Source organism: Squalius cephalus, assembly GCF_949319135.1.
Source record: "Squalius cephalus genome assembly, chromosome: 4".
NCBI classification, from domain to species: Eukaryota; Metazoa; Chordata; class Actinopteri; order Cypriniformes; family Leuciscidae; genus Squalius; species Squalius cephalus.
Window position 1 is genome coordinate 42330212 of NC_137125.1, and position 22510 is coordinate 42352721.

A 22510-nucleotide genomic window follows, 5' to 3' on the forward strand; every position below is an offset into this window, starting at 1 on the left:
CATTAAAACGCAATAGAAAATGACTTGAATATGAATAACATTTTCACAATTTCTGAATGAAAAGTTATTTTGATATTTTTGATGGGCCTAAAGTTAAAATGCCCTAGGTGGTGTAACTGTCCAGACTGTAAGCTAAAAGAAAGAAAAAGAAAAATATTAAAAGGCTGATATTTTTGGAGAAAATGCGAAAACCATAATATATGTAAACACTATTTTCTTAACAAATATTTTATTATATAAAAAAGATATTAAGAACCATCTTGCCCTGTGCGTCCACAAAAGTCGTATATATTTCTCAGTATTTTAACAATCGTATTCCCTCGTTTTAAGTAAAACACTGTTCTTATAATTATTAACAATAATTAAAACAAATAGCCATCTTATGTTTACACACTCTCATGTGAGTACTTGTTCCTCTCTCTGCCATTCTCACCCACAAAAGTGTTAGTAGGGTGAGCCAACAATATGTTTATTTTCCAAAAGTGCTGTCTTCTCCAAATTGGCATTCATTATGAGCGCATGCAGTCTGTGGAACGGTCCAGTATGCTGGTCACGTCTCCTCCTGCCTGACAACAGGCAGACTGCCGAGGCTTAGCAGGCTTATCACTTTTGTTGGCCATAAAAAAAGAAAATGTGCAACGAAAATCTACACTTGACACTTGATTGTGTTCTTATAAAATTGCTTTCAGTAATCAACAAGATAATAGGTTGCAGTACACAAGCAAACTCAAGAAAACATGTTTCTTTTAGAAACTTTTATTATGAGACTAAACTGTAGAAAATAATATGGAGATAAGGCATATTCTTATTTTCTGAAAGATGCAAACCCCAGCATTGTAAAGGCAAAGTGGAACAGTGTGGAGACACAAAACACCTCCGTTTGGACAATAGCTGCATAACCTTTGATCACTTCGAGTCATATTACAATTGCAATTATAATTCCTATTAAATAAGACACGTTGGTGTTGAAATTTAAACTCTTGAGTATTACACTCCTCTAAAACCCCCACAACCGTAAAGGGAATTGCCAGCTGCGATGCACTTGAGACTATAAGTCTGAATAAGCGAGAGGTAATGAGCAATTTACGGCAAGCTATAGGTCAAAAATATATACATATTAAAATGAATGTGTACAAAAACATCTATAAATCTCTTACATACAAAAATAGCTTAATATATTTCAAAAAAACATTTTATACAAATAGAACTTCATATAATAAAATTCGCCAAGTTGGAAGCATATTAGAGTTGTGAGGGGGTCTATCAAGGCAAACCTTCTTTGATTACATTAGCATAGGTAAAGAACAACGTTTGCTTATTGTTGTTTATATTTCCACAGTGTCGTGGAAAGTCATTTTAAAATAGATTTCTTGGGCGAATGCGCTGGAAGGACTGGTCTCCCGCTCTTCCCTTTTAGTCCTTTGGCTCTGACACTCGGGATCCGTGGTTTGCCGGTATGCATGGGCCATCTCTGGGTGTGGATTCGTGTCTATCCGAACCGGACTGCAGCGCAAACGCAGTGCTGTGTTCTTGGAGGACATCCGAGTTCCTCCCAAGTGAGTGCTGCGATTTTTATGCGTTTCCTAGAAAGAGAACATGTCATGGTGAATATCTTGCATGAACAACAAAATAGTAAAAGCGCAGCAAGAGCTGCAAAAATGATGTTTTGATTCATACGAACCTTTCACGAACGTTCAAAACCAGTTGGTGAAGTCCAGGAGCTCTTGTTCTTCTGGACTCAGAGGGTCGTAGGAGCCCTCATCTGAAGAGTAAGAGGACACGGGCGAACCGGCCATAGAGTTCATGTCATTCGTGTAGTTCTGGGAGATGGTGGGTGACAGGACGCCCGACTGGAACGCCGCGCTCACCGCGTCATGCTCGTCCAGGAGCTGCTGGAGCGCGCGGATGTACTCCACAGCCGAGCGCAGCGTCTCCACTTTGCTCATCTTCTTGTTCGCCGCTCCGTTGGGAACGTGTTCGCGAAGAGTAGCAAAGCCGTTGTTCACCAGCTTTACCCGGTTGCGTTCTCTCTCGTTCCGCCTGGCCACCGCGTGCGGCTGCTGCTGAGGCAAGCTGTACCCGAAGCCGGCGAAGTTGAGCCTCCTTTTGCACCGGAGCAGCTCCGGGGAGGACGAGCGCTGCCTCTTCGCCTGCTTTGATGCGGACTTGTTGCTGCACTGGCTGTCAGTCGGACTGAGTTGGATGCTCTGCGAGGCAAAAAAGCAGGCAGGTGCCATGAACTGCTGCTGGTTTACGCTTATTTCCATCTTGGCAGTGATGTCCATTTCGCGGATGGGAAAAAAGAGTGAGGGAAAGCACAAAAGTTTCTTTGGACTGCCCAGTGGCCGTGCGTCTTGCTCGTGGCGTTCACGTGTGGCTTCAATGGGCAGGGGTGCTCCGGACTCTCGACCTGTTCTGAGTTAGGAGATGGAAACAGCGCGGCCTTTTCAATACGCCGACGGCCCGCCGCGCGTTCTCCTGACCACGCCCCCTGAGATGCGCTTGCTTTGCGTACGCCAGGCGCGTGCCGCTCCTGCCACTGAGTAAACAACTTCTCGTAAAGAATGACTAGAGGTGTTTTTCGGTTATGACAAGTGTTTCTCGGAGAACAAACACACGCACACACTTAACTTCGAGCTGCAATGAAGGCTTCCCGTGACCTTGTAAAATTAAACAAGGGCGCAATTCGATTTTTCATGATGGCGCTTAATTGAGAAACGCGTCATTAAACTGGCGATTAATAATGTTAAAACACGGACAAAGCTTGAGAAAAAAAGAATCGAGCATGTTTACGGAGACGATGGACTGTAGTGTATTTAAAAATATACACTCGAAGGTTCATGAATTTGTTCAAATTTTAGGCTTTTATGATAATGACAGAATATAACCTGTCATTACCTATCAGAAAAAAATAGTTTAGAAACAAAACCATTCATAGAAAATGTGGCCTATAAGGAGAGAAAACTATCAAACTATTGTTTTGGCCATCAAATAGCCTAGCTACTGGCATCAGTGATAAGAAATTAACATTTCAAACATATATGACAACTTGCCCTGACCTAACATTTACGGGAAAAATAGCAAATGTAGTTTGGAGGACAGATGGTTTCAACGTGTTTGAAATCAAGAACATTTACTTTCAACATTTATGATAGTAAACAATTTGTAACTGCTGTTGTGAATAAGACCCACTTGTTCACATCCATTCAGAGGCGAACAAACTTCATTCAAAGCACTTTGCTTTCACTAGACTCAAATGTATAGTTTAGTTATGAATTCACGCCTGTCACGGTAACGGTTACATTGTTAACGCGTTACAGCCACATAATATTGCTCCATATATAGAGAGAGAATCTTTAGGGAATCAGAGCAAGATGAATTTGGCCAGTCATTATAAGAAATCATCACAGCTGGAAAGGCGGAACGAATGGGTTATTTTGTGGACGCGCGTTAAGAAAAGCTCCCGACAATTTATTCACTCTATTTACTTGCATTATATCTCTCGATTAATTTCGCTTCATTCATAGCATGATAATGGCACATTACTTTCAACCAACTTTGTTTGAATGACTTTGCCTGCGCCGGTGTTGTGTGCGCGCGCGATGCATGTGGAGTGGAGAGGGAGGGGGTGCAATAAATTGTGTAATTTCTCTTAGTTGGCTGAGGCATTCAAGATCAGGCCAGCATTCAAGCACCCAGCCCCCTCCAACTTTCTTTTCTCTCCCTCTCTCTTTTCCCCCCCTTCTCCTTTTTTTAGAGCAGCAAGGGCGTTTAGAAAAGAAGCGTGGGTTCTATTCACTCCGGCTGGGACTCTCTGAAACATATCCACCATGCTCTGTCAGTGCATTTGCAGAGTCCAATTAGCGTTTTGTAAGCCCCTCTTTCTTTCATGATACTCTAGGCTCAGGGAAGGTTCCAGTCATTCCCGGGTGTAATAATTAATATGACATCTGGGCGTCTGAACTTCTATTGAAACACCTCTGCACTCGGAGAAATGCTGTAAAATAATAAAAACAAAACAACTTCATACAAAGCCGTTTGTTTTCTCCTATATCCCCGAGTTTGATATGCAGGATTATATTTCAATTTGTAAGCTGTTAAAACTACATTGTAAAGTTGTTGTTGTTTTTATCGCTTCAATGACTATTCATTGCTGCTATTTGGAGCAGATGCGTGGCGTTTATGCGCTGCTATTTCTGGATGAGAGCATGTTGAAGTAACTGAAACGGTCCTATCATATTCGTGAAAGAACCGAACACCGATGATTCCTTGTTAAATGCGCGCGCGTGCTTCACACCCATGTGCACGCGCATGAAAGTCTGCAGCGCGCGATACACTGCAGTCATGCAGAGACAGTATAATGTAGGCAACACGATGTTTACTGAACATATAAAACACACTGTCACAGTATAGAGGATCTACAAGTTTTTTAACAGTTATTTGGAGCAAAAAGGGAGTTTTTGCATGAACATTTTGGGTTCCTCAAAAAACCTTTAAATGAACAGCTGTTAACAGATTTGAACATCTGAATTATTTAAAGAACCTTTTGTTTCCACTATAAAGAACTGTTTGTAAAATGGAAATGATACTTGGATGTTTAAGGTTCTTCATTGAACCACAAACAACTTTTAATTTGAAGAATTTTGGGGGCTAAATGATTTGGTATCACACTTTAAAACAACTGCAATTAAAAAAATTATCAGAAAGTGATCAGAAACTTTACCAGTATTCATCTTATATGTACACTGTAAACAATTATATGATCAATAAGTAATGACAACATGTTTTTAAATTGCTTTAACTCATCAAAATAAGTTGAATGTAATTCAAGTTGAAATGACCTAAACATCCAAGTTGATTGTACTTAAAAATTTAAGGCAGCAACTTTTACACTGTACTACATTTTTATGTAAAAATGCATAATTGCAGCAAAGTGGCATTTTTCTTTTTAAAAGCATGTTTTCTATGTAGGCCCCTTGAAGTAAACAAACTTCAGCAATGATGTTTAACTCCCCTTAACAATATAAGGCAAAGGCCAGATGTTTTGGCCATATCAGCCATTCACTCATTTCACTTAGCTTGAATATGTGCATTAACTACCACCATACCTTGATGTGTTTTTGTGATAACATTTCTATACAGAGTGAGGGATACTGTATGCTAAACTTACCCTACCTGAAAACATCTGCAGGTGTTGAAGGGTAATAACTGTGTCCAGATGTTCATTCAAGAAGAGTGTGTAATTTCTGAGGACTTCAACTCTAAATAGATCAGGTAGTTTGGTCATGGTCCTACATCTCCTGTGTAAATATAGACATTCTAATGCAATATTCCCATTTCCTAGTCATCACATGTTATTCTTACATCAATTTCTGAGGTAGTAGGCTGATGAAATTAATAGTGTTTTTGTATTGGACTGATTGTATTGGTACGATTTTTGTACATTTAGTGTAGGTCTAATTATCTTTAGCTATTTAAATGGTGAGCCCATGTACAATATAAAGGCTATTAGCCTTCTTTATATTGAACAGTGGAGTTAACAGAATGGCTGGTAAATGGTACAGACACCTACTGCCATCTACTGGTGAAGTCGTGTGTGTGTGTGTGTGTGTGTGTGTGTGTGTGTGTGTGTGTGTGTGTGTGTGTGTGTGTGTGTGTGTGTGTGTGTGTGTGTGTGTGTGTGTGTGTGTGTGTAATGTGTGCCCTTGTTTATATTACATTGTGGGGACCAAATGTCCCCATAAGAATAGTAAAACCTGAGATCACCTACATTGTGGGGACCAGCCAGCGGTCCCCACTTTTCAAAAGGCTTATAAATCACACAGGATGAGTTGTTTTGAGAAAGTAAAAATGCAGAATGTTTCCTGTGATGGGTAGGTTTAGGGGTAGGGTTAGTGTAAGGGGACAGAATATACAGTTTGTACGGTATAAAAACCATTACGTCTATGGAGAGTCCCCACAAAGATAGTGAACCAGTGTGTGTGTGTGTGTTTCTATCCCGGTGGAGACTTCAACCTGAATGCACACAGACTCATGTTACCGTGGGGACCTACATTGAGGTACATTGTTCTACCTGTGGAATAGCACGTCACTTTAATATCTCAGTGCATCCACTTTGTCTTTTTGTGTATATTCACGTTTACCAGTTTGATTATTTATGTATGGTCCTGTTAATGTCACTGCATGTCTGAGAATCGTCACAAGCATTTCAATGCCCACTTTTCCCCAGTGTTAACTCTGCAAATGACAAGTAAATGCCTAAATAAATGTATAAATCATACAGAATGATTTTTTTTGAAAATGTAAAAATGCAGAACGTTTTCTGTGATGGGTAGCCTATGTTTAGGAGTAGGCTAGATAATATACAGTTAGAACAGAATATACAGTTTGTACAGTATAAAAACCATTAGGCCTAAGTCTATGGAGAATCCCCACAAAGATAGCAAAACAGTGTGTGTGTGTGTGTGTGTGTGTGTGTGTGTGTGTGTGTGTGTGTGTGTGTGTGTGTGTCGTTGGCTTAAGATTGATTTGGGGGGGGATATAAGGCCATATTCCTTTTTAACATACAAGTATACCTATATATTTCTATGGTGTTTGAAAAGCATTTCGATAACCACAAAAGTTACATTATTAGTAATTTAGAACTTAGAAGTGTATTTTACCTGACGTCAAACAGACACGACACGAGGATATATCCAACAGTAGGACTAGTAGGCCTATGCGATACGTCGACAAAACATGACAAGTAGCTACATTATAAATATATAACCAAGACATTAGTGTTGGTTTTAGAAAGTATTTTACATAATTGACGGTGCTATATATAGGCTATAAATACTCTTATTAAGTAGACCTCCCTAAAATCAGTGTATAATTCTTTCTCGTAACTTACTGGCTAAACACGTCCCTTCACCTGCTGGACTCAATTAACTTGGCGCCATCTCGTGGTCATAAACAGAACATCAATGTAGCCTATAGAAAGTTTTTTATAATTTATAACGGGATCCTGCGTCATTTTTTCCAATCTTGAAAATTCAATCCCTTCTAATTTTATGAATTATTAAATCAATTATGTAACTAATCAAATTATTACATCAAGAAGAGAAGCAAAAGGGCAAAGTAATCGTTACGAAATGCTGACTTTGAACTTCATCCTCACCCAAAACTCCCCCTGAAAAGTCGTTCCCACTGGATATTCTCCAAACATCCCCGCGGTTTATGGGCAACTCGTCGCGTGACAGGCACACGGGCCCGTTCAGGGGGTGTGGTGTCACGTGGTACTTTTAAATCGATGGAGTTTTGGATGGTTTGTACAAAGTTTACAGAAGCATCCAGCAAATCAACACCACCTGAGGACTGAAGCAAGAATGGACGCAGGTCTCAAGCAGATGAACGGGGAACCGGAGAGAAAGGTGAACAACTTTCTATTTTTAGATCTTTTATTCTAAAACTAGACTATTATTATGTTTATGTTGCTGTATTATTTGAAATAATGTATTTATTATAGCACTTCCCCAACATTAGAGGAAAAACAAAACAAGAATAAACACATGCTGACTTGGTTGAAGCTTAGAATTGTCAAAGTCAAAGTGTAAATTCTGTGTGGATCTACATTTTGTCAAAGAAAGTCTAACTCACTTATTATTGTCAGACCTGACTGGAAATTTCTCTCCAGACCACAAAACAAAGGCAAGCTTAGTGTAGCATCCATTGAAAGTCCATTAGAACAAACTGATCATTTTTCAAGCAATCAGAAATATTAATCTGATGCTCTCAAATAAGTCAATAATACATTGTTTTATTTTTATTTTAAGCTAAAATTTGGGTGCCTCAAGGTGTATATTGTACTTGAATTGAAAGTTATGAAATATCAGAAACATTAGTCAATAATACAATAATTGCTTTAATGTTTGCTTAATTTTAATTTTTGGTGCCCTGAGGTTTATTTTGTTCTTTAAAGTGTATTATGGCAAAATATAGGGGGGAAAGTTATGATATCATCAACATTTTGATTCAACGGAATGTGGGTTCACAGGAATGTGAGTGTGACTTTGGTCATGAGTTTTAAAGTCCTTCTGCTCATACACACACACACACACACACACACACACACACACACACACATACACTACTACTACTTTTGAAGCAACATTAGGATTATGCAATGGTAAGATAATTATACACCTAATTCTAAACATACACAAACCTACATACACAAAAATACAATTTATTTTTACATTAATTTCCAATTACTTAGAAAGGTGAGTGTGCCTTGAAAGTTAGTCATCAGTAGTTTAGCTGCTAATGTGTAACAGACACGGTTGCATCTTTAAAAAAAAAAAAAAAAAAAATATTTACACAAGCAGAGACGGGTCATTCTGTGTCCGTTGGCACTATGGGAAAGATTAACTAATATTCTTTTCAAGGACAAAAGAAATAAATGTGGATGCTGATCAAATAAAACAAGTGCAAAGCCCTAAAAAATGTCATTTTAAATCATGGTTCGGCACTCATTTGATGCGTGTTGATGGTGAAGAGTGCAACTGTGTGAGTGTCTCGATCTGCTTGTTTAACAGGGCTCTCTGACCTCATCCTACCTGGAAGAAGCATTAAACAAATCAGGAGTGGTGTCCTGGATCTTCTCTCTGAAAGAGGAGGTTGGCGCTCTTGTAAAAGCTCTGAAACTATTTGAGGTTAGTATCCTGACACAAATGACAAATCTCTCCATTTTCTCTCGCTTACATACACTTGCGTTTATCTAAAGCCAAAACATGGTCAAGGTCATTGGAATGATAGTGGGACAGAAATGCAAAACACTGAACAGGACGTATTAGGCAATACTGTGCACATTATGTACATTCAGCTGGGTTAAAGAAGTTTATGACATGCCATCAGTTCATAAAACAGCAAGGAAATATTGACCTCACAACACCATGACATATTAAAGGACAAATTTGCAGATTTTCAACCAGCTTTGTATTGTTAAAATGATGTTAGTGTGTGTAGTATAACGTTTTCTTGAGCAGAATGAAGGATCTGAAGGATCATGTGACACTGAAGACTGGAGTAATGATGCTGAAAATTCAGCTTTACCATCACAGAATTATTAAAAAATATATTCAAATAGAAAACAGTTATTATTATTTATTTCACAATATCAGTATTTTATTGTATTTTGATCAAATAAATGTAGATGTAGTGAACTGACACTGAAGTTTTGTTTTGTATAATATACTGTACTCCTTAGTATGAGTTCAGAAAATATAAATCTCAAAAAAATAAAGGCACAGAGCTGTTACTGGGGCAGTACCCTAAGTTTATACATATTACATATTATTACCTGAATATTACCTAAATAATACATATTAGTACCTCAAAGGTACATATTAGTAACTTAGGGTACCATAGGGTACTGCCCCAGTGACAGCTCTGTCCCTTTTATTCTGAGAATAAAAAGAGCAATAATAGGCAGAGACAAAGCTTAAGGACATTGTGAACGAACATTGTGACCTGTCCACTCCGTACTTGTCAAGCACATAGAAAAATCAATAATATCAAGCAGAATTGTGTTTTGAGATGAAAGGATTTTACACCCAGACTCACAATCAGAAGAAAGTAGTACCTTAGGGTTACATCTGCTTGTCACTGGGTGTCAATGTGTACATTTGAGGTTCTAATATAGATCCTTTTATTGTCCAAAAGCTGTGCATAAGGTATTTTTCCTATTTTCTTCTTTTTGTAGGATAAACACTCAGACAATTATTGATAGGAATCAACAATTAAACAATTAAAGGTATCACAACATACGAACACATGTGGACGCACACAGTGCCTGTGTCCTGTAAGAATGCCAAGATTCCTTGAATCATCTCCAAAGTCTTCCCTACTTGTATCAAAGTTCAGTACACTTTGTTTCTGCATGTTGACTTTTCTTCTGCCTACGTGCAATGAAGCGTACTCCCAAGTAGATGGCAGGTTTTATTGACTGAATGTATTTAAAGAAATTATAACTACGAAAGCACAATGAAAAAACTGAAACAAATGTGTCATTTCTTTAAAGTGCATTTTTAAATAGGTGGTCTAAATCTAGTTATACCATATTTTTTTCTGTTTTTTTTTTTTCTAAAAGCGAATAATGCTCTACATAGAAAAAACATTTTAAATAGTATTTTTCGCTTGACTTTTTTTTAAACAGTAATATACAGTATATTTTAAAAAGACATCACAATAAACATTAAGGTCTTTTGAAGTTGTCTTTATTTATAGCAAGTAGACTAAATTAAATGAACAAAATGTTTTTTAGTTTTTGTCTCAAGTGAAGAGACTTTATAGATAATTTAGTGAAATTAAATTGTAAAATGCCAAAATATAAATATATTGGCCTACATTGACATTTTGGCTTATGTCTGAAGAGAATAAATTGGATAAGTACGGTGGTCTTTGTAATAATTAATCATTTTACTTTATATGAATGTTTTTGTCTTTGGGAAAATTAACATTTATGATTAATGTTAAAACAAAATTTATATAAATATAAAATATAATGTGAGAAAATTTAACAAATTAGAGTAAGTTGGTCCAAAGTACTATAATTTTTTTTTTTTTTTGAGTGCACACAACATTTTGCATGCCAATACATGCAGTGCTTTCCTGAAACTCTAGAATCCTGAAAGCCTAGAATCTTCTCTGTGCTTTCGTGCAAGTCAATAATGGATATGGGCCAAACTTGCACCCCCTAATGCTACTATAAAGATAAAAGCTTGGCCTGTGGCTTCTGATTGGTTCTTCTGTACCATCCTACTCCACCCCCTTAAAACACCCCCTACTCCACCCTCAATTTTCGCACACTTTTGACCTATAAGTAAAAACAATTTCCTGTGCCCACATTGAAGTTGCTGTGAGGGGAAAGGGTGCTTTATGAAAGACTGATTGGTTGGTTATAGTTATAGTGAATAATAGTTATTTTTTCTTTCCAGTTCGAACAACATATCGGACAATTTATTCATAATTAATAATATAATGCTGTGCAGAAGCCTATTCATTATTAATTAATACAATACCAATTATACTGTTAATTAATATCATAATATCCTTATATTTTAGATTGTTAGGACCAGAAATAACCACAAATAGACCAGCATGTATTATCAACTATTTTATGTGGACCAAATATCAACAGGGGCTTTGTGGCATTATACATGTAAAAAAAAACAAAAAAACAGAACGAATACAACAAATGTTCTGACTGAACCTGTTGACATGCTGGACAAAGTTATAATAACTCAGCACTGCAAAAAAAAAATGCCAACCATGCAGAAAAATAATGCGGCAATTCTCTGCTGTGTTGTGTTTTGAGTGGTAAAGGATGTAGATTCATATGGACTCAATCAGTACCACATGGAAAGGGAGGGAAAATATTTTAGATGAAAAAGGACCAGAGAGGGTCCAAGGTATTGTAAACCCCATCCGCCTTCTCTACGGGCCTATGGCAAACAGCAATGAGTGTCCTCCCTCTGTGTGCATAAAAACTCATAAATACAAACACATTTAGGCTGAAACAGTGCAAAAACACCCTCACTCCTATTGGCTGAAGAAAAGCTGCACAAGTCAGTCCCAGTTGCTGCCAAAATGTGTATGTCACATGCGTGTGTGTGTGTGTGTGTGTGTGTGTGTGTGTGTGTGTGTGTGTGTGTGTGTGTGTGTGTGTGTGTGTGTGTGTGTGTGTGCAAGTTTGTGATGTAATTTACTAAATGTCAAGTTTTTTCTTTTCCTGGTAAACCTTTGTTATGGGGACAAAATGTCTTGTGGAGAAATGTTTTGGTCCCCATGAGGTAAACAGCTGATAAATCACACTAAGTGATTTTTTTGTGTGTTTTTTTTTTTTTTTTTGGTGGAAAATCTAAAAATGCAAGAAGTTTTCTGTGGTTTGGGTATGAAAAACAGTTTGTAAAAAACAAGTCAGTGGAATGTCCCTGTGTGTGTGTGTTTGTGTGTGTGTGTGTGTGTGTGTGTGTGTGTGTGTGTGTGTGTGTGTGTGTGTGTGTGTGTGTGTGTGTGTGTGTGTGTGTGTGTGTGTGTGTGTGTGTGTGCTTGTTTATATGATTTATGAAGTTTGTATAATGACATAGGTATTACACTGGTAGTCCTCGTAATACAAAATGGCTTAAAAAACATACTAAACAATTTTGTATTAAAAATGTAAAAATGCGGAAAGTTTTCTGTGATGGGTAGGTTTAGGGGTAGGGTAAGTGCAGGGGGATAGAATATACAGTTTGTACAGAATTAAAACTGAATGTCATGGAGTGCACCAACATTGTGTGTGTGCGCATTTGTGTGTGCGTAGTTGAGTACAGTGCGGTTACTGATGCATTACAGTCATTTACTAAATGCCAAGTTAATTATGAAAAGAGAAGACCACATACAGAAGCCTATCAAACACTCTTAATCATGTCATGTTCGTGGTTCTTTTTACACATTTTGTAATTAGTTGCGTTTTCCTTAGATGGACTAGCTTGGAGTGCCACCTAGTGTTTATTCTCTATTTGAAGAAAGACTATACAATTTGAATGTGACTAAAAATTGAGGTAAAATCAACTGTCAGATTTTCAAACATCCTAAAACAGGAGTAAATATGAAAAAACTTCCCTTGATTGTAATACAAATTAGAGTGAATATATATATATATACGTTTATATGAAATATTGTCCTTCTGAAATAAGCCGAACAAGCAGTAGACTTGATATAATCAGAAATTTTAATATAGCACATTGAATCATTTTAAATTATGTAATACAATGAAACATTTATATATAAACATATTGTCTGTATTTTGCAGGAGAAAGGAATTAACCTGACCCACATTGAGTCCCGTCCATCACGCAAGAACAAAGAAGAATATGAGTTCTTCATCAGTGTGGATCAAGCCTCCAGTAAAGGAATGGAAGAAGTTGTTGACAAACTGCGCACACAGATCAGTGGCCAAGTTCATGAGTTGTCTCGCAACAAACAGAAAGACACAGGTGAGACACAGGGCAACAGTATGTAGAATAACTCATCGCTCCCAATGAGAAAAAAAAAGCTGTTGAGGCATTTTGAGGTCAGAGAGAAACACAACGAGAGAGCAAATGAGGGAGCGAGAATAGGATAGTATAGATTAAGAAGAGCAGAAATAGAACACATGTTGTAATCGCTCATAAATGTCATTGTGCAGATGGATGGCAAAGACCCTTGCTCTCAGCCTCTCTTATGGTTGTTTCCAGAATTACATTAGTTTAGTTTTTGAGGACAAACAGACTCTTAGAGATGGACTGAAATGTCTTGTTTCACTCCAAGAGTCAGTTCAGCAGGGTGGGGGTCAAAGTTCAAAACAAAGACTGACAGACCAACAGACCCATCACAATTTCCCCCTCTATACAATAAGAAAACACAGAGCAGGGACATTTATGAATATTTATGGCCGATGAAGAAAACCAGTCAGGGTCTTCAGTTGTTGGCCTTTTGTTCAGAACGCCTCAGGCTCACTGTTGAACTATGTGCTGATGGCTGGACCTCCAAAGAGTTTAACTGTCATAAATCTAGACGATACACAGCTCTGCTGTAGAGCGAGATTTAGCCTCATAGCCTAGACTGGCTCATTCTCCACACAATGCTTGCTGTTTACTACAGTGTCATCCATCTCTGTTAGCATGCCAATGTTAGCGACCAATCAATATTAGCAAGTTCACATATCCACATCTTAGTTAATTAATCTCAATTTAATAAAAACTCATAGAATGGAAACACTATAGATCTCATTGAAACCGAAATCAGGAATTTGAATGAAAGTCTTTGGGGAGTAATTCTGGAGGATTATAAGAGGAAGACCGCCTAATTTTCTCAAACTTCATCTATACAGAAATGTGTGTTATTTTAAGTGTAAAGGTGTCTAAATTGTCTTTTTTTAGTAGTGGGACTAGTGTTCTAGGTGGATAAATGTTACTCCCATGAGTGACATTTGGGAATAGTTACGAATAATCAGTAATTTCAACTCTTCTTACATTAGCATTTATAATATTTTAGTCTTGTGCAGTGCCTTGCCCCATAGACTTCCATTGTAAGTGCATTACTATACCCTTGTGAAAAGAAGTGCACTTAATTGTATTGAAAATATAGTTTAAAAAGGAGATAATGTCATTTTAATTGGGAAAAACCCCCCACTGTACATAAGTGCACTTTGTAACAAAGTGAAAAGTCAAAGTTTTACTTCGTTATAGTTTTAATAACCTTTTGTTGTGTACTTAGAAGTACACTTATTTTGATGTGTTGACTAACATACTAAAGCAAATGTAAATTACTTGATTATAATTTTAACTGCAGTTTGTTATTTGATCTTACATTTAAAGTTAATACATTTTAAAGGACTGCAACTTCATCATTACAACTGTGATACAGTAACACTTTACAATAAGGTTTTATTTGTTAACATTAGTTAATGTATTAACTATGAGCAATACATTTGTTACTGTATTTGTTAATATTTGTTAAGGTTAGTTGCTCATTGTGTGTTCATGTTACTTCACAGTGCATGAACTAATGTTTTGATTTTAATAATGTATTAGTAAATGTTGAAATTAGCATTAACAAAGATTAATAAATGCTGTAGATGTGCAGTTCATTATTAGTTCATGTTAACTAATAACTAATGTTAAGTAATGAAACCTTATTGTAAAGTGTTACCGTAAATATATTTAAATACATGACATACAAGTTTCAGTAGAAATGACAGTAAATTGTCATTTAGTTTACCTGTCATTACATTGAGGAGTACATTTCAACCATATATAAAAGAAAATAGGTAATGAATGATGAAATTACAATTAATTTAAATTTAAACTATAATACATTTTTATTGAATTACTATTAGCATGCAATTAAGTGTCCAAAAATATTACATTCAGTTCGCACTTACAAGTAAAAGTATATATTATTTTCATTTCATGTGCTAAAGTGTGTTTCTTTTTCACATAGGGTGCTATCAATATGGCTTAACTCGCATTGAATATTCCTTTAATTAACACTCTTCTTTTTTCCCCCTCTCATCTAAAGTTCCATGGTTCCCCAATGTCATCCAGGACATGGACCGCTTTGCCAATCAGATTCTCAGTTACGGGTCCGAGCTGGATGCAGACCATCCTGTAAGACACTGTGTGTGTGTGTGTGTGTGTGTGTGTGTGTGTGTGTGTGTGTGTGTGTGTGTGTGTGTGTGTGTGTGTGTGTGTGTATGTGTGGACATGTTTTTCTACACCGGTGGGGACTTAAACCTGAATGCACACAGACTCATGGGGACTCGTGTCACCGTGGGGACCTAAATCGAGGTCCCCATGGGTACAAAAGCTTATAAATCATACAGAATTAGTTTTTTTGAAAATGTAAAAATGCAGAATGTCTCCTGTGATGGGTAGGTTTAGGGGTAGGGTTAGTGTAAGGGGATAGAATATACAGTTTGTACAGTATAAAAACCATTACGTCTATGGAGAGTCCCCACAAAGATAGTGCAGACATGTGTGTGTGTGTGTGTGTGTGTGTGTGTGTGTGTGTGTGTGTGTGTGTGTGTGTGTGTGTGTGTGTGTGTGTGTGTGTGTGTTGTCTGTTTTTGAAGTGACCGTCTGTATGATCAGAGAAAAGAGCGAAAGTGACGCTTTCGCATGCGTGTGTGGGTGTATTTTTGTTGACACGTAGTTGGTCCATGCGACGCTAAAAGCCCACAGTCAGGATCTGCATCACTCTCTATTCTAATGGAAACGGGCGGGGGCCCTCAAATTGATGTCATCGCTTTAATTGAGCCCCTGTAATTATAAATAATTGCCCCTTTCCAGCCGTCATTAAACTGAAATGCATTCATCATGAGCAGCAAACACTCTACAAAGGCTTCATTTGAATGAGTCTTCTGCATCAGACTGAGTAATACTGTCAAAGGCTACTGAGAGATCAGAACTAGCCATAGATCCACTTTGTGATCCCAGATCAGACACCCTAACGTCGCTCTCATTCACAGGGCTTTACGGACCCCGTGTACCGTGCCAGGAGGAAGGAATTTGCTGACATTGCCTACAACTACAGACAGTAACTATTGCCCTCACCGTTCTTTTCTCTCTCCCCCACTTTCCCATAGGCAACAGGGATTGTCCCCACCTCTATCGCTTTCCCTGTTGTTTTGTTGTGCTTTCTATGGAAAATTACTCCTACTGCCTAACAAAAGGGCTAAATTACAGGGTCTCAGCGCAGTCCGGAGCGCCGGGAGCTTTGTCATCATAATTGAGATGCATTATTCACACGGCCACTACAAAGGGCAGGAGCGTTGAATGCTACGCCCCCTGAGGAAGCTCACATTTACATACACGCTCCATCAATAATAACACCACTCATCACTCCTAAACTTATTCTCACACAGATATGACGTGCAAGCTCATGTATGCTTAGTGTGTTGACGTACCCTGACATTTGTGCTTATTTCAGTTACTTACAACATTTTAAAAGCTAAAATCTGATTACACAACAATGTGAGCAACATTTGCTTGGTGTTTAGTTAGCTACACCCCTGTTTTAGTGCTGTTTTGGTATAAAAAAATACAGTGGAAGCCTACAAGCATTTGGAATCTTAAAGGGACATGTCGTGTTAAATCATGTCACCTTTATTTATAAAGCGCATTTTACAATACAGATTGTTTCAAAGCAGCTTTACAGTGATAACTGGAAAATAATGCAACAAAGTTTGTTTTGGCAAAACAATGATGATTCATTTCTGTTGTAAAAATAATTGGTAATACTTTACAATAAGGTTCATTAGTTAAAATTCCTTAACTACCTTAGTTAACATGAACTGAGAACGAATAATATTTCTACAGCATTTATTAATCTTAGTTAATATTAATTTCAACATTTACTAATACATTATTAAAGTCCCCATGAAATCAAAATTGACCCTATTTACTTTGTTAGCGCATATTACTAGTCTTGTGGTGAACAATTAATCCGTGCAAGTAAATATAAATAAAAAAAAAATTTTTTACCATGGTAATCTTTAATCAAAATCTGAAAAGTTTCTTCCGGTCTGGAATGGCGTCTTTTTCTGATGACGTAGGTTTGACGGCTTGGTTTGAAAACGCTTAACCACTCCCCTCAAACCGTTAGTCTGTTATGAGCGAGAGATTGAGAGGAGGAGCGCTAAGTAAAACCCTGCCCTTTGTTCAATATTCCCTTTCACTTGGAAATACGTCATAACACTGGAGAAAAGTCGTTTGCAACTTCCGGTTCACGGGGAGTTTAAAATCAAAGGTTGTATTTGTTAACATTAGTTAATGCACTGTGAACTAACATGAACAAACAATGAACAGCTGGATTTGTATTAACAAAGATGAATAAATACTATAACAAATGTATTGCTCATTGTGAGTTCATGTTAGTTAATACGTTAACTAATGAACCTTATTGTAAAGTGTTACCAAATCATTAGTTATTAATTTAGTTCATATATCTATACAGCAGATCTGGAGAAAACATCATCCAGCTCAGTTCAGTTCTCATACAATGGTGTCAGTGCAGGCAGATCAGTAATATTGTTGAATATTGACATTATTTACTCACCGTCATGTTGTCCCAAACATATATGAGTTCATTTATTCTGGGGAACATAAAAGATGCTTGTGTTTATACAATGTCATAGGGTCCAAAACAACAAAATACTAAGACACTAAGACATTTTGAACTTTCATTTTTGGGTTTTGGGATGGATAAAACATTATAAGTGTTTTTTTATTATAAAACAAAATATCTTAGTTTAAAAAATACAAGCAAAGCAAAAGTTTGTTAGGTTTTAAATAATAAAACTATACAGTTCTGACAAAAGTATTTGAACACATTGTGTCCTAAACATGAGCTAAGCATCTCTCTCCTCTGTTAGCGGACAGATTATTCCACAAGTTGAATACACGGTTGAAGAGAAGGCCACGTGGGGGATGGTTTTTCGAGAGCTGAAGACTCTGTACCCCACACATGCCTGCCGTGAACACAACCGTGCTTTTCCACTGCTGGAGAAGTACTGCGGGTACCGTGAAGACAACATCCCGCAGCTAGAGGACATCTCACGCTACCTGCAGTGTAAGATCATCTTACAGTAGAGCTGGCTTGAAGGGAATGTAAAAAGGAGGATTTAGTATGTAAAATAAAATAAAATAGTTTGAACTGTACTCTACATATCTCACCCTTTGTTGATTTCTCAGCATCCACTGGTTTCCGTCTGCGTCCCGTGGCCGGTCTCCTCTCCTCACGTGACTTCTTAGCTGGTCTCGCCTTCCGAGTGTTTCACTCCACCCAGTACATTCGCCACAACTCCAAACCCATGTACACACCTGAACCGTGAGTATACATACCAAGAAGCTGTTACAAATCTCTATCTGTGAAATAAATGTCACAAATATATTTCATAATTGTGAAAAGTGATTATAGGAAATACTGGTAATTATACAGTGGCTAAAATATGTATTTATTTCCTCAGGGACATCTGTCATGAGCTGCTGGGTCATGTCCCACTGTTTGCTGACCCAAGTTTTGCCCAGTTCTCACAGGTTTGATATCATTACGTGCTTCAATGTAACTGTACAATAATATAATATAATATTGTTACGCCTGTTCTGGATTTGGTTTCAGTTACTTTTGCACTGTTCCCAGTTCAGTTTCCTTTGTCTTTGTTCATCAATTGCCATGGTTTTTGATTTGCCCTCATGTGTTACACCTGTGTCTTGTTAATTATTTAATTTAGGCTACGTTTACACGTGGCCAGCTATTTTCATAAACGGGCATTTCACCCTCTCCGTTTTCAAAAATAACATCGTGCACACCTGTCAGTTTTTAGAAAAGTGTTCGTTTACACCAGGGGTGCCCAATCCTGCTCCTGCCGATCGACTGTCCTGCACAGTTCATCAGGATCGCTTGAAAATTAAAGGCAGGTGTGTTTGATTAGGGTTGGAGATGAACTGTGCAGGACAGTCGATCGGCAGGAGCAGGATTGGGCACCCCTGGTTTACACGAACCCGTGTATATACGCCGTCAAGAGCATGCCAAACCTGTAGGTGGCAGTGTAACGAGAAGCTCAAGCCCACGTTAACCAATCAGAATCCCGAAAATAGCAACGAATCACTTCCTCTTTCTGGTCGCACTTTTGACACAGGTGCAAGTTCTGTCGCATACTGTGACGTCAGCTGCCTAAAACTCAGTTTACATGCAAACGTGCAAACGAAGTTTTCCAAAATCTCCGGAGTCTTTAGAAAGAATCGGTTTCAGAGGCGAATTCTCCGTTTGCGTGTAAACGAAGGGCACAAACGAAGGGAAATGTCTCCATTTTTCAAAATAACCATGTACATATAAACGGGGCCTTAGTCCCTAGTATGTCCCTGTGTTTTATAGCCCTGTGTTTGGTTCAGTGTTTATCAGAGCTTGTCAGTGTATAGATGTAGTTCTGTTTCCCCTGTTTTTATTTTGATTAAAGAAAGCAGCTTGCAAATAGATCCAGCTCTTTTATTTCCATCTTTTACAACAACTTGCTGACAATATTAACAATGACCTAAATTTATTAAGTGAATTTATGATATAGCCTACTGACATATGTTGTAACATACTCTTGACCAACAGTATTTCTATATAAGAGTAAATAGTAACTGTTTTGTTACACAACTCTGACTTCCATAGAATTAGGCCTGTTAGCTGCGTATAAAATATCTGCTTGATACTTTATATTTTAAATGTGCATTTTATCAGTGTCATGATATCTAAATGTGATGTTTTCGGTCTGATCAGGAAATCGGAATTGCTTCTTTGGGCGCCCCTGATGAGTTCATAGAGAAGCTGGCCACTGTAAGTATAGATTAAAAATAATTATTTTCCACATTTTAACTGAGGCCAAGTTATGACCACACGTTACATTTGGCTCTCTCAGAAGGGCTGCATGATTATAAAATGTTTTTTATTATTATTATTTATAGGTCTACTGGTTCACTGTGGAATTTGGTCTGTGTAAGCAAGGGAATGAAGTTAAGGCTTACGGTGCAGGTCTGCTCTCATCTTTTGGCGAACTGCAGGTGCTTATGTGGTGCCTTTCTACTTCTTCCTGGTTCATGCCCTGTGCTCTTATAGGGTCTAACTTAACAATGTAAACTGGGTTATCGCTGTGAGCTTTTAGAGAATGTTTTTTAATGGTATGACTAGGGGAGTGATACACAGATGCACAAAAATAAAGCCGTAGTGGAGATCAGACTGAAATTTAGATGTTATTCTACTGTCTTGCAGTACTGTTTAACAGACAAGCCCAAACTTCAGCCCTTCGATCCAGAGAAGACCTGCCTGCAGAAGTATCCCATTACAGAGTTCCAGCCAGTTTACTTTGTGGCTGAAAGTTTCGAGGACGCCAAAGAAAAAGTCAGGTAAAGTGACTGCAATTAAATCAACAAAATCGGTCTTTCTCTCAGAGTTCTTTTTACAGTTATCTATGTGCATTTGTTTATTACAGGAAATTTGCTGCTACCATTCCCAGACCTTTCACTGTGCACTACAATCCCTACACACAGAGCATTGAGGTGCTGGACAACGCACAGCAGCTGAAGGACCTGGCTGACAGCATCAGTGGTGCGTCTTCAGTATTATGGATCTCTTAAACTGTGTCCTCCCCATAATTAGACAAGAAGGAATTAAGTAAAATCAGGATCTTCAGTAGAAATTCAGAGTTGGGGATGGGGATTCAACAATTTTTTTTAAAAGTACACTGTAAAAATGTATTATCAGAAATTGTAACAAAGAAACTAATCGGTTAACATCCACAAAGCATTTTTAAGGGTCAGATCAGCACTCACTGTAAAAAAAAATAAAAAAATAAAAATAATATATATATATATATATATATATATATATATATATATATATATGTGTATATATATATATATATATATATATATATATATATATATATATATATATATATATATATATATATATATTGTATATATATGAACTTAATTTACTGTGTTTATCCAATTGGTTTGTCCAATGTATTTGAATTGAGAAAATAAAAAAAGTTATCTCAACTTTTGGGAAAACACAAAAAAGCCCATACAAAAAAAGAAACAAAATATAATGAGTTGAGATTTTTTACAGAGCTGTACAACTTTTTATGCCATTATTTCATAACAACTTCGTTTCGAAACATTTAGCTTGTCACAATAATTTCTACTTATTTTTATTTTATATTTAAATTCAGAATTCAGAGTTTTAACTTCATTTTCTTCACCCGTAGTGAAATTCAAAGTGGTTAAAAGTGCAAGGAGCACCACATATATAAACACAGCAATAAAACTGTATTTTTAAGTTTAGTAGGTTGAAAATTCAACCACCCTTTTTTTAAGTGTTTATCTTATGATTGGTGCCTAAAGCAAGTCTTTTTGCACAGGTTTTGTTGTTCAAATGACCAACATTTTTTTTTTGTAGCCTTATTTGTTATGTTAATATGTGCACGTTTGAATTTAATCCACAAATTATTTTATTTGATTTATTTATTTTTTCAGGTGAGATCTCAGTCCTCTGCAGTGCTCTGCGGAAGATGGAGTGAAACGATGGGGAGTAAAGAAGAAATGCTGGAAAATCAAAGAAAGCTTCATAAGCATCATCTATATATTGCTTTTTAGGCTCATCTAACATCACTTCTATATATAGTTTTGCTAATCAAGCTGTGAGCATGCTATTAAATATTAAATTAGTCATTACGTATTGCATGTAGTAGACAATATTTATAGCCTAATTTTTGTAGTCGAAATATATGTAGGCACCTCGTATTTATCTGTAAGATAACGAAATAACACGAAAAATGTAAAACAAATCGCATGTAAATACCAAAAAGCTTCGGGCATTCTGAGGCGCGCATCTCGCAATATAGGCTATTTGTTATTTTATATATGACACATTACTATGTAGACTATTTTAGAATCTTGGTAGTTTAATCGTATACAGAAATACAGATTGCCTACCGTCCAGCATTTGCTTCAGCTGTTGATTCTTGTTGTCGCACAATGTTGCTGTAATTTTTCCAAACCCTCAATCAATGAATCACAGGATCAAAGGCTTGTTGAGCCAATGCATTTTGCCGGGACGAATTGGCGGGAGTGCTTTTATTTTTACATGCGTTCATATGTTTTATTAAACCAAAGCTTAATAATTTGCAGTGTCGCTTGACTGTGACGCAATTCAGCATACTGCATTTATCATTTATCTGTGACTTAAATGTTATGCATGCATTGTCAAATGTATTTAAAAATAAAAGAATAAAAGTTATGTTGTTATTATTAAAAATGAGTATGTTTTTTTATTATTATTGTTATTATTAGTAGTATTTGTATTATTAAGATGGGCTACTACTACTAATTTTGTATATAATTTATTATGGAGGCCTATAATAATTAATTTATTATTATTATTATTATTATTTATAGCA

General features: G+C 37.0%; 2 protein-coding genes across 2 annotated transcripts; one reads left to right on the top strand and one right to left on the bottom strand.

The window, feature by feature from the left end:
- Positions 1 to 748: 748 nt before the first annotated feature.
- On the bottom strand, positions 749 to 2415 carry ascl1a (achaete-scute family bHLH transcription factor 1a). Its single transcript, XM_079868954.1, has 2 exons — positions 1682 to 2415; positions 749 to 1583 (listed from the first exon to the last, which is right to left on the bottom strand). Exon 1 carries the CDS (start codon positions 2283 to 2285, stop codon positions 1695 to 1697), a length of 591 nt encoding a protein of 196 aa, XP_079725080.1. The 5' UTR covers positions 2286 to 2415; the 3' UTR covers positions 749 to 1583; positions 1682 to 1694.
- Positions 2416 to 7220: 4805 nt separating this feature from the next.
- On the top strand, positions 7221 to 22363 carry pah (phenylalanine hydroxylase). The gene is made up of 13 exons (XM_079868950.1): positions 7221 to 7412; positions 8577 to 8693; positions 12836 to 13019; positions 15085 to 15173; positions 16034 to 16101; positions 17939 to 18135; positions 18258 to 18393; positions 18533 to 18602; positions 19831 to 19887; positions 20016 to 20111; positions 20320 to 20453; positions 20540 to 20655; positions 21588 to 22363. Exons 1-13 carry the CDS (start codon positions 7368 to 7370, stop codon positions 21629 to 21631), a joined length of 1353 nt encoding a protein of 450 aa, XP_079725076.1. The 5' UTR covers positions 7221 to 7367; the 3' UTR covers positions 21632 to 22363.
- Positions 22364 to 22510: the final 147 nt, after the last annotated feature.

Coding starts and splice junctions, on each gene's coding strand:
- ascl1a (XM_079868954.1), bottom strand. CDS start 2,285: ATGGACATCACTGCCAAGATGGAAATAAGCGTAAACCAGCAGCAGTTC.
- pah (XM_079868950.1), top strand. CDS start 7,368: ATGGACGCAGGTCTCAAGCAGATGAACGGGGAACCGGAGAGAAAG. Junction 19,888..20,015: donor TCATAGAGAAGCTGGCCACT/GTAAGTATAGAT, acceptor TATTATTTATAG/GTCTACTGGTTCACTGTGGA. Junction 20,112..20,319: donor CATCTTTTGGCGAACTGCAG/GTGCTTATGTGG, acceptor ACTGTCTTGCAG/TACTGTTTAACAGACAAGCC.